The sequence below is a fragment of the Melitaea cinxia genome, chromosome 28 (genome assembly GCF_905220565.1).
Source record: "Melitaea cinxia chromosome 28, ilMelCinx1.1, whole genome shotgun sequence".
NCBI classification, from domain to species: domain Eukaryota; kingdom Metazoa; phylum Arthropoda; class Insecta; order Lepidoptera; family Nymphalidae; genus Melitaea; species Melitaea cinxia.
Genome location: NC_059421.1, coordinates 7,647,501 through 7,660,074, shown reverse-complemented (window position 1 = coordinate 7,660,074; position 12,574 = coordinate 7,647,501). Strand labels below are relative to the sequence as shown.

General features: G+C 36.0%; 1 protein-coding gene across 1 annotated transcript in view; it reads right to left on the bottom strand.

The window, feature by feature from the left end:
• Nucleotides 1-642: 642 nt before the first annotated feature.
• The window catches only part of LOC123667500 (neutral alpha-glucosidase AB), a 36,850-nt gene continuing 24,918 nt past the window's right edge, over nt 643-12,574 (bottom strand). Inside the window, exons 11-20 of the mRNA XM_045601391.1 lie at nt 11,812-11,954; nt 9,907-10,004; nt 8,912-9,034; nt 8,437-8,602; nt 6,146-6,282; nt 4,625-4,737; nt 3,886-4,043; nt 3,229-3,342; nt 2,610-2,719; nt 643-2,060 (exon numbers count right to left, since the gene is read on the bottom strand). Coding sequence (XP_045457347.1) covers nt 1,847-2,060; nt 2,610-2,719; nt 3,229-3,342; nt 3,886-4,043; nt 4,625-4,737; nt 6,146-6,282; nt 8,437-8,602; nt 8,912-9,034; nt 9,907-10,004; nt 11,812-11,954 — 1,376 coding nt within the window. The 3' untranslated portion in view covers nt 643-1,846. The remainder of the gene's footprint in view (nt 2,061-2,609; nt 2,720-3,228; nt 3,343-3,885; nt 4,044-4,624; nt 4,738-6,145; nt 6,283-8,436; nt 8,603-8,911; nt 9,035-9,906; nt 10,005-11,811; nt 11,955-12,574) is intronic.

The window sequence follows — 12,574 nt, the reverse complement described above, 5'->3', positions numbered from 1 at the left end:
GATCAAAGCTTCTTAGCTTTCATTCACCATGTATGGCGTCTGCAACGTCGCTGAAATATCGATAATTCCTAAATGACAATCGCGATAAGTTATGTAAGTATACGTAAGAGTTAATAGTGACCGTAAAAGATTAAGTTTTTAAAGAACCGGTTTATGTTTCTTAGAACTATATAAATGGTAAAATTTCCCATTTGCTTTATGACTTCAATATTACGAGATTATGCCTGTTTGACACGGAAATTATGAATTCTGATACCAATATTAAAATTATTTTAGCGATAGTTGGAGAAGATTTTTTTTGTGATTTGTGTCAAAAGCTAGTCTGTTAACTCTACAAATGTAATTTAAATTGTTACAATATCAGTGCCTCATTAATAAAAGTTATTTACATGGCAATGTTAGGGAAAGGTGTTGCTAGAAAATAAAAGACAAGTTTAAAATTGATTTTTTTTTATTTCTATCATCGTTTATCACAATAAGTATTAAAAATTTGAGTTTTAAATAAAATATTCTTTCGTAAATAAAACCTGCATTCCAACTTTATTAATTTATCTAAATTTTTACCACGATTTTATTTCGAAACAAATATTTTTATGTGTTATTTAAATACAAAAACGTATTTTGTATATTTGAAAAACAATATATTACACAATCTTTAATGTTTTATTAAAAAATTGGTGATATTGCATACAAAAAAGTATCCTGTTAAATAATGCTCATTATTAAGAACACAATATTTTTGAACACTGCGAAAATATAAATTGTTGGTTATACTATTTGTTTAAACAGTCCTCAGAAACGGTATTTTATTAATACTAACTACTAATATTATCGGCAAACACTTTGTTAATCTCAAGTGTAAGTTTGAGGGTAGTTGACATAATTATTAATTTCAGTTCTATAGATTGTTGGTTTAGAGAGAAAAAATAAGTATTTTCGATGGTACAAAGTTGTGACTATGCTAAACTATAATCAATTCAATCTATAAAATAAATTGAACACAAAGTTACAAAATTCTATCCTCTGAGGATTTAAAAACCAAGTTTTTCACTATAAGGAGAAGTAGTTTTTATTAACTACGTTTTTCACTAGCTAAGTTTGTTATTAACTTATTAAATATACTTACACAGGAGCATTAATCATTTAAACGGTTTAGTATTTAAACACATCAACCGAGAGATACAACTCGATCAAAATAATCAAAAAAACTAAGCAAACAAGGCTGAGTTAGTATGACAGTTTTTAATTCTCTTTTGGACTTGTCAAGCTATTGTTGAAATATTTTGTTCTATTCTATAAATATTAAATATCGAACACAGCTGTGATAAATTCATGAACAGGGACATCCACCACTCAACGATATGAACTTATGAAATATTTAACTTAAAATCACCTACAGTAAACAACTCTTACTTTAAAAGTTTTTAAAATTCAGATGTATGTTTTGACTACATATTTAAACAAGAAAACTTTTTAATAAACAAATTAGAATGATATTCATACAGCGATAAAATAATATTCTGTATACAGGTAAATGTAGACACAATTCACTGTTACACATGGCGATTAAAATAAGAAGCATTAAATTAAACTACATATTTAAAAACTATACAGAAAAAAATCAATCTATTTTTTCATAAATTACTGGTTCTAATTACTGGTTGTTTGTGTATAACTTTTAAATGGTATCTCGCTTGGTTCAAATTATCCAAATTACAAATAAAATCCCTATAACATCATTATCTTATTTCACTGCAGAAGCTCATTTCAATGTAGTTATAACCGTTTTCATATAATAGCTTTAAGAATATTAATCAAAACATACATCCCATGGTGTTTTATCGCACTAATATGTGAAGTGTATTTCCCATGGCGATGCCATCGAAGCCGATGGTTTTCTTATGACGAGTACATTGTTTCCTCTGTGGAGTGTCATTTGGAGGGGGATTTGCTTTCCTCCCTGCGATAGTTTAGCAGATTTAGGGGGTGTTTTGATACCCGCGATGACTATACGTTCCACCCAGGAACGGGTCGGATAGCTGGCGTTTTCGTTCACGAACCTGTAAATATACAAAAATATAATAGATCTCTTAATTGAGCATTTTATGCATAAATGTCAAAAAAAAAAATTTAATAATGGTCCTTCGAGCCAGATGCTATTAAGATATTTTATTTGTTCCTTTTTTGTTTTTTGTTTTTTTTTTGTTACTCTTTTAATTGTGTATGTGGAATTGTGAATATTTTTTTTTATCTATCTATCTAATATCAATTATCAAACTAATGATATTTATATAATCGACTTTAGATTTTTAAGTTTTATGTTTTGAATTGCTATCATAAGTAATTATTAAGATGCCATAGATTTTACTGTACTATTATTTTTTTGTTATTTTTCATAATGTACTCACGGCCTTTTTCTAAAAATGACATAGATTTAACTTTTTGCTGGAGAAAGATTTAGACGCAAGTTTTGTGGAGAAATCAAAATTTTATATTAATTTATTTTCATAATATTTATTAATTTTGTTAGAAAATGACCGTTTAAGAATAATTTAATAACCAACCCTATTTAAATGAATTTTTAACAATGATTTAAAATGAATACATACGTATATTTCATGACGGCGGGTTCGTGTGTGATCTTAGCGTATATAAATTTGTTTGAAACGTAGTCGTAAGTCTCGCCGTCGTCTATGTACACAGTACCCTCTGCTTTCGCCTGTAATTTAATAAGAACTTATCTATATCTATACTAATATTACGATCAGGAAAGATTTAATTTTTCGTTTAAAAAACTACACATTTTAAACATTCTTCGTCTAGAATAATGCTACGTTATTGTTTAGTGACATAGGCTATATTTTTAAAGAATACAATAAATCTTAATATACTTTTGCAGTTACAATAAGTAGGACATAGTGCAGTGTTCTATTAGACTATGGTACAACAGAAAATACCCAGCTCAAAATATGGAGCATCATGACTGGGGTAGTCCTCGACCTTACAGAAGATCACAGATAAATAATACACTCTCAAATAGTGTTGTGTTCATGTAGTGACTAAGGTGGAGCATCTGGTGGGGGGATTGGGGGGTAGGATTTTTAACACGCTTGCGATTCTTCTGGTGTTGCAGCGTCTATTGGTTAAGGTAGCTTACCATTAAGTGGACCGTACGCTTGTTTACCACTCTCGTCATACACAAAATAGTGTAGGTGTCGTAACATTTACCTGATTGTCCAGTGCGACTACGAGCGTGTAAGGATCGTGAGCCATTAAAGCGGACGAGCGTCGGACTCTTTCTTTGCGCGGTATAATGCTACCACCGCGCTGGAACACTGGCACCTGTAAATCAATCACATTATTATTATAGCTAATACAAAATAGTCTCTCTCCCTCTATCCCTATTTCTCTCCCAGGTCCCTTCTCAGGTTTATCACGATTTCCCTCCCCATATTATTGTCATATGTATCCGGGGGTTTATATTGTTTCTTCAGCAGTGTACACTCCTTTTACCTTGTGTTCAATAAAAACAACATTCTCAATTTTACTTCTTGAAAGCACACACTAATTTAATTTTAATAATTGTAGAACATGCATAAAATACGCTGTCCACCAAGTAAAACTACTACTTTGAAAAAACAAATCTGTGTTGGACCACTACTAAGGCGTATTTATTGTATTGTTGGTAAAAAAAAAACATGTACGTGATTTAAAATAATAATGATATTGAACTACTCACCCCAATCGGCAGATTTGGCTTGTAACTGTTTATAATGTTGTGTACTTATATTCGCAATAAAGTGAATTTGAAATAATTTTTATAAACCTTTTTGAGAAAAATAAATATTTTTTAAACGAAACCTACATATTCACATCTGTACTCACCTTAGCGATATTGACTTCTACATTCATATACCCGTTGGCAGGGAAGGCGTGGTACGAGTCGACGTCGTACCAAATGGTCTGGGAATCCTTCCCGGGCAGGTACACTTTGACACTGGTCACGCCGGCCTCTAACACCGGACGCACAAGCAGTTTGTCACCTGAGGAAAAAAAATAACATCACGTATTATTTCATCCGGTCAAAGTAGATATTCGATCTACAGTTTCGGTCTAAGTTATTATTATGACAAAACGTACCGTTTCACTGAAAAACTCGAAAAACTTTGGCAGTTTATTTATAATGGTGTTCCGAACGTCTGTGGAAACTTTCAGCTTCACCCCGAGGTGTGCTTCACACCGGGGGATAATTCACTTAATCCATCAAACTACAACACTTTCGTAATTCAAACTGATTCAAGTTGAAAAAATTGGCAGGGACCCTGCTCTAGCTTCAGCGCAGTGAGTACGATTCCCGTGCTAAGCAAAAATATTTTATCCTGACAATTTCTTTGGCGTAGTCTTTTCTTTCAGTGGCAAACACGTCTCTTCCTTAATTTAAAGCAAAATGTACAAAAAAAAGAAAAACCTTAAAACAGGTAACATTTAAAAAGTCATACTCCTGAGTTGGGTCGAGACCTCGCGCTTGCGAAGCTTCTGGTGTTAGACGTGTATAGACTACGTAACCGCTTACCATGAGGTAAGACGTACGCTTGTTTGCCGACCTAGTTGTATAAAGTCGTACCTAATAAATATTCGTTATCGATGGTGTAAGTTTCTTGTTCCTTCGGATATTCCTGTAACAGCGGCCGCGTCACCGGCAGCCCGTCTACCGAGTGCTCGTAGAACAGCGTGTACCTGGACATTTTACCAAATGATGTAACAATTTTTTTATACAACTATAACTTAGTTTTACGTTTATGTATAGTAACCATGGGGCGTGTGATTGTTAGTGTCTGAGCGTATGAATGTGAGGGCGTGTGAGTGTGTGGGCGTGTGAGTGTGAGGGCGTGTGAGTGTCAGTGTGTGTGAGGGGTATGATTGTCAGTGTGTTTGAGGGGTGTGTGTTAGTGAGTGTGAGGGGTGTGAGTGTCAGTAAGTGTGAGGGGTGTGAGTGTCAGTGTGTGTGAGGGGTGTGAGAGTCAGTGAGTGTCAGTGAGTGTGAGGGGTGTGAGTGTCAGTGAGTGTGAGGGGTGTGAGTGTCAGTGAGTGTGAGGGGTGTGAGTGTCAGTGAGTGTGAGGGGTGTGAGTGTCAGTGAGTGTGGGGGGTGTGAGTGTCAGTGTGTGTGAGGGGTGTGAGTGTCAGTGAGTGTGAGGGGTGTGAGTGTCAGTGAGTGTGAGGGGTGTGAGTGTCATGAGTGTGAGGGGTGTGAGTGTCAGTGTGTGTGAGGGGTGTGAGAGTCAGTGAGTGTCAGTGAGTGTGAGGGGTGTGAGTGTCAGTGAGTGTGAGGGGTGTGAGTGTCAGTGAGTGTGAGGGGTGTGAGTGTCAGTGAGTGTGGGGGGTGTGAGTGTCAGTGAGTGTGAGGGGTGTGAGTGTCAGTGAGTGTGAGGGGTGTGAGTGTCATGAGTGTGAGGGGTGTGAGTGTCAGTGAGTGTGGGGGGTGTGAGTGTCAGTGAGTGTGAGGGGTGTGTTTCAGTGAGTGTGGGGGGTGTGAGTGTCAGTGTGTGTGAGGGGTGTGAGAGTCAGTGAGTGTCAGTGAGTGTGAGGGGTGTGAGTGTCAGTGAGTGTGAGGGGTGTGAGTGTCAGTGAGTGTGAGGGGTGTGAGTGTCATGAGTGTGAGGGGTGTGAGTGTCAGTGAGTGTGAGGGGTGTGAGTGTCAGTGAGTGTGAGGGGTGTGAGTGTCAGTGAGTGTGAGGGGTGTGAGTGTCAGTGAGTGTGAGGGGTGTGAGTGTCAGTGAGTGTGAGGGGTGTGAGTGTCAGTGAGTGTGAGGGGTGTGAGTGTCATGAGTGTGAGGGGTGTGAGTGTCATGAGTGTGAGGGGTGTGAGTGTCAGTGAGTGTGAGGGGTGTGAGTGTCAGTGAGTGTGAGGGGTGTGAGTGTAACGGGTGTGTGTCAGTGAGTGTGAGGGGTGTGAGTGTCAGTGAGTGTGAGGGGTGTGAGTGTCAGTGAGTGTGAGGGGTGTGAGTGTCAGTGAGTGTGAGGGGTGTGAGTGTCAGTGAGTGTGAGGGGTGTGAGTGTCAGTGGGTGTGAGGGGTGTGTGTCAGTGAGTGTGAGGGGTGTGTTTCAGTGAGTGTGAGGGGCGTGAGTGTGAGTGTAGGTAGTGACCAGAAGTCGAGCAGCGCGTATCTGCGGCGCACGGCGTCCCGCAGGCGCGCCGTGGTGGCGGCGTCGTACAGCCACGGCTCGCGGCGCTTGGTCTCCAGGTGGGAGTGCGCGCGGAAGAACGCCTGGTACGCTCCGGCCTGCGGGAGAGAGCGACCGCTTAGTAGGGATGGGCAAATGAAAAAAATATATCGATATATATCGTATCGATATTTTTAAAAAGTAGCGATATATACTGAATAAAAAATATCGATATTTCGATATATCGATATTTTTACTTCAAATTGAAAATTAATACATATTTTGGCAAGTATATTTATTTTATTACATATTACAATGAAGACTTAAGTATTATGATAACAATGAAGAATATATATATTATTGTATAGGACCTGGGTGACCGAGCTTAGCTCGGTATTTTTATTAAATCGTGTTTTTTGAAAAACATATTTAAATACGAATTACATATTGATAAAATATGAATAATATATTTCGATTTTATTTTTTTAGAAGAAAAAAGAAAAAAAAACGATAATCGATCTGGAAAACTTGAGGTTTCGAACCATGATCTTTTCGACCGAGCGCAATCGGTCGATTTCCCCTGAGCTACTACAACTTTATTGACATATGCGAAATTTACCTTCTTATTCTAACGATATTGTAGCCATTTTTTCATTGCCTAAAAACAGGGATAAAACGATATTTTCTAAAAATGAATCCTAGCTAGATTTATTTATCTCCCCCGAAATTCCCTGCATACTAAATTTCATGAAAATCGTTGGAGCCGTTTCCGAGATTCAGATTATATAGATATATATATATATACAAGAATTGCTCGTTTAATAGTATAAGATATGAATTACATATTATTACTAGCTGCTTTGCCCGCGACTTTGTCCGCGTGGAATTTAACAAAAAAGTTATTGTTCAGTTCACAGTTATAAAAAAAAAATCTAAAATAAAAGTAGCCTAAGTTACACCTTATTACACCAGCTATCTGCTAGTGAAAGTCCCGTCAAAATCGGTCCAGCTTAATGAACATGTACGCACATGTTACACCATAGATTAGCATTAGATTCACACATTTGGTATTTGATCACACTTAAATTAAGTCTAAAGAAACTACCCATAGACATGTTTTTTTGGTTGCGTTCACAAACTACAGAGGAATATAGACAGCACTAATACCAAAACTCGCAAACTCTCGCGCGCTCTGTTACAGTTATTCATTTACAGATAAAACGGACCATATGTTGAAATAAAAGTAGAATACATAATTCATTTCAAATATAATATAATTAAAAAAAATATCGACTTCGATATTCAAAAATAAATATCGATTATCGATATTTTGAAATTAAAAATATCGCCGATATTTATCGATATTTTTTTGAAAAAATATCGATATTTCGATATATCGATATTTGGTGCCCTTCCCTACCGCTTAGGGGATCTGTCAGATATCAAATATACGAAACGAGATCACTATCGGTCTTTTTCTTTTTTTTTTATACAACTAGGTCGGCAAACAAGCTCACGGCTCATCTGATGGTAAGCGATTACCGTAGCTTATAGACGCCTGCAAAACCAGAAGCATCGTAAGCGCATTGCCGACCCTATCCCCAATTCCCCCCAGGAGCTCTGGTCACCTTACTTACCAACAAGAACACAACATTGGTTGAGAAAAGTGTTATTTAGCTGTGATCTTCTGTAAGGTCGCGAGGTACTACCCCAGTCGCGCTGCTTCATATTTTGAGCAGGAACTTTCCTGCTGTGCCCTACCTAAGTTATATTCGATCTATCGAAGAGCCATCGCAATTCGATAACTAGCGACATCACCACAGGGTGGAGACGAGAGATCTTTGCTTGTATCGATCCTCTATATACACTATTAATAAATTCCACGTATGCTAAATAAACTAAAAACGTACGCCTTTTACTAATGAAATAATTTTGGAGTCATATTACCCGTCTGTGTGTTTAGACATGCATACAAATATGTATATTTACATTTTTATATATAATTACGTATCACATAGCTTGTAAATTCCACGCCACTTCTTTTTCAACTCTAGACACTTTCCAACCAGCCTATACGAAAGTTGTCTAGAACAAAACCCTCTTATAATTACCATAATACCTCTTATAATTAGCTACAAAACCGGTTTTGTACATCTTTCTTTATATATATAAATTTTTGTTACGTTTCTTTATAATGTACAACAAAGAGTGTTATTATTATTAGTTTCTTATAATCGACAAGTCTATTGTCAATAATGAAGTGAAGATCATACCTGATACCATCTGGTCATCAGCTCAGCCTCGGGGTACTTGAAGAAGCCTCCGACATCTGAGCCACAGAAACTAACTCCGGAGACGGCAAGTGATATACACATGGGTACGGACGCTTGAAGGAAGCCCCATTCGGCAGCGTTGTCGCCTGTCCATACTGCGGCGTATCTGTGGGTTAGAAATATATCTTTAAAGTTTTGGGTACACATTGTTAAGTACGAAAAGAGAGAAATAATACTGATATAATTTATTTTCATTTTTAAATAAACACAAATAATTATTAGGTCAGGTAACTTTTTTTTTAAAGCACTATAGTGGAAGACAAGTAAACGTTTTGATGGTAAGGAATATTATTTCAATGCAATCTTCTGTCAAATTGAAGTACTTCCTCAATCAAACCGTTCCAAATTTTGAATAAGATATATCTTTTACTATACCTCAATATAACTCTGTCCAACTTTACGTTTAAAAACTAACCTCTGAGTACCCGCGAAGACGGCTCTAGTAAGTATGAAGGGACGGTATTTCCCGTCACTCCTGTCGATCATACCCTGGTGGGTGCCGCTTATGTGTCTCAGGCCGTTTTCATTGTGTACGTGTCTGTAAATAATTTATTTTATAATTTACAGTGCTTTTAAAAGATTTTTTGAACGTACAGTACTAGCTTTAATAAGAACATAACATAGTGGCCTGCGTGAATCCTACAAATAGGTATATGGAACCTAACCTCAGGGGTGAGTATACACCCTTACATGGGTTCATATAATATTTGTAGGATTCATAGTATCCGCTATGGCGAGATTAACGCGTTCAAACAAATAAACAAACTTTAGCTCAACTTTATAATTTTGGTATAGATAATATAAGCCTAAGGCCGCAAATTGTAGTAACCCGTCTGCAAGTATTGTAGTAGCTTTCTGCTATGAAGGTTTTAAATTCAATTCGAGAGTCAAGTCTGGGTGTATTTATATATTCATTCATAGATGCATTATTTATATGTATTTATATGTATACGTAATACAATCATTATTTTTGTTTATTATTATTTGTTAGCAAACGAAAAAAAACCGACTTCAATTACATCGACAATAAATAAATACAACGTAAGTAGTCGAAAAAAAATTAGCAAACGCACTAGTCCCCACTACGATTATCGTAGGTTCCCCTCGATTTCTCTGCGATGCCATCATCAGATCCTGGTTTCCTTATCATTGTACCAGGACACTTAGGATATCACCTTTCGAACAATAAAATAATCATCAAAATCTGTTCATAAATGACGAAGTTATCCGCGAACACACATAATACATATATTTATACGGTCGAATTGAGAAACCTCCTTTTTGAAGTCTGTTAAAAATAAATATGTATCTATATCAATCTGCTGATACCAAAAACAGATGTTAAGTTGCTTATCTAAGGGATATATAACCGTGTGTATATTAATTATATTTGTATATGTTTACGTTTACCTGTGTTCCCAGAAAGCGGCGATTCCATCTTGTCCGTCTTGAGGCGCCTTGTAGTGGCGACAATCTTTTGGCATTGTGATCTCTGGACCGTTGAATACCTACAACAAGATTAATTATTTTTTTATTTTTGAAGTAAAATTTCTTTACGCACGCTTGACCTGGGAGTGAGCTGGTGAATGCAATGATAAAGAGCTAGTTTCATCGCTTTTGGATAAACTTTTGAGACTTTAACTGAAAAAATAGGCCGTTAGCACATGGTTTGCCTAAATTAAAACACTACTTTACACCCATAATTGCGAATAGAAATATGCCATAAATACAATAATATAGTGGTATGGTGGGTGGTGAATTCGATGGTAAAAAGGAATAAATCATCATAAATTTTTATCTATTGGATACCATAATCTAGTAAAATATTTCTGATAGTTGCCAAGGTGAATAATGATAATACACTTTATTGTACACCAAAAACAGAAATAATACATAGCATAGAAAGATTTTAACAATACATAACTAGTTACAAAAGGCGTCCATATCGCTAAAGAGCAATTTCTTCCAACTGTAGGGCAAAGGAAAGGGTCTAGCGTCAACATAAGTTACAAAAAAAATTATAATAAATTTTCATTATTTATCGTTGTGTCCATTTGTTATAAGTATTCTTTGACGGTTCGCAGGAAAGTGGACATAAGGTGCCAATCAAACCACTAATTGCAAATTCATGCGACGTTTCGATCCTTTATTGGACCATCATCAGGCATCTACAAAATACAAACATTGAAGAAAGTTGTACAACTAATTAATCCATACAACAACAAGCCAAAGAGAACCAAACCATCCGTACCTTTACAATTTCTCCGAACTTGATGCCTTGAAATTGTACAAACCAAAAAACTTAATAACTTAAAATTGTGCATATTGTTACCTATCAAATTTAAATGTTTTAGTATAAATTTTCAAAATTCATAGAATACAGCTTAAAACATAACTTATAAAAAAAAAATATATATAATGTATTTGGATTTGGAATCTTACATAGTGAAAGAACTTTAATAAGGAGATGACTACTACATGTAAAGGTACGGATGGTTTGGTTCTCTTTGGCTTGTTGTTGTATGGATTAATTAGTTGTACAACTTTCTTCAATGTTTGTATTTTGTAGATGCCTGATGATGGTCCAATAAAGGATCGTAACGTCGCATGAATTTGCAATTAGTGGTTTGATTGGCACCTTATGTCCACTTTCCTGCGAACCGTCAAAGAATAATTATAATAAATATTTAAATAATTAAACATATACATTACACACATACACACTTATAAATTACTTGTTTATTATTGAGTTTCAAGAAAATACCTCCTAAGTCTTTTTTAAAGTTGCAAGTGTTGTCTTTTATGTGGTTGGTTATTATTGAATGCATTGGTGGCATGCAGGAAATGCATTAAGTTTAACTAATTGCCGATTAAATTACTGTACTACTGTGACTGTTTTAATATGCTACAACGAAAGCAGATCTTTGATACTAAGTAATTCAACAAAATATTTATACTAGTCTGGCAGAGTAATGTACAATCTTCTTGCCACATAATGTACAATCTTCTTGCCACATAATGTACAATCTTCTTACCACAGCCTATGGTAGACTGCAACAACAGTAGCATTCGAACTATGTCGCCGACCCTAGCCCCGACCCAGTCCAGGAATTCTCTACATTACTCCCACAGGAACACAATACTTAGTGCAGTGTTGTTTAGCTGTAATCTTCTGTAAGTTCGAGGTACTTACAGCCAGGCTGATCCAGATTTGGAGAAAGCTACTTAATGCTGTGCCCTATCTCAATATAATTTTAAGCAAGGCAACACTACTATATCTGCTTGTGTTGTGTGTTATGAAATGGCAATACTAACACTGGGTTCATTCATGTCATTCCAAATATGTACGTCCTTGCTTGTTCCCGGGAAGTTTTCAAACTTGAAACGGTCTGCATAGTACTTGACTACCGCTGGGTTGAAGAAATCCAGATATGAAGATGAGCCTGGCCAACACCAACCTGGGGCAAGATAGAAATAGTGTAAGGTGACATAAGGTTATTTATTATTTTACTGCTATAGGCTGAATAGTAATAGAAAAGTAAATGAAAATTATTATGCCTGCCTCAGGGAGTATGTGTATGTAACCTTCAGAGCAGTTGTTATCATAGATTACTGATAATGATCATTACTTGTGGTAAGGCAATTCATTGAGGATCACTACCAGATGTCAATGAAAATGCACCGTATGTTATCATAAATATCTGATCGACATCTTTCGATTGACACACCAGAAACAAATATATGCATACAAATATCAGTCCCAAGCAGGATTAAACCTGTGACTTCCAGAGTTTAGATGACTCACATACCAGTACATCAGAATAGCTGCCTACATCTCCATGTCTATAAGTTTGTATGGAGCTATGATAACAATTAACTTGTACCTACATAAAATAAATTAAGAAGTTAAGAATGATCACCGTAATATTACAAACTAGAGGTCGTCCAGTGGTCGAAATTCGACCATAATTAATTTAAAGTATAAATTTGAACAATATTAAGATTCTTTCGTCAAAGACTATACTTCTATAATAATAAACAAAAGAGATGACAAACAAATATGAGCGTGTGTGTCAAA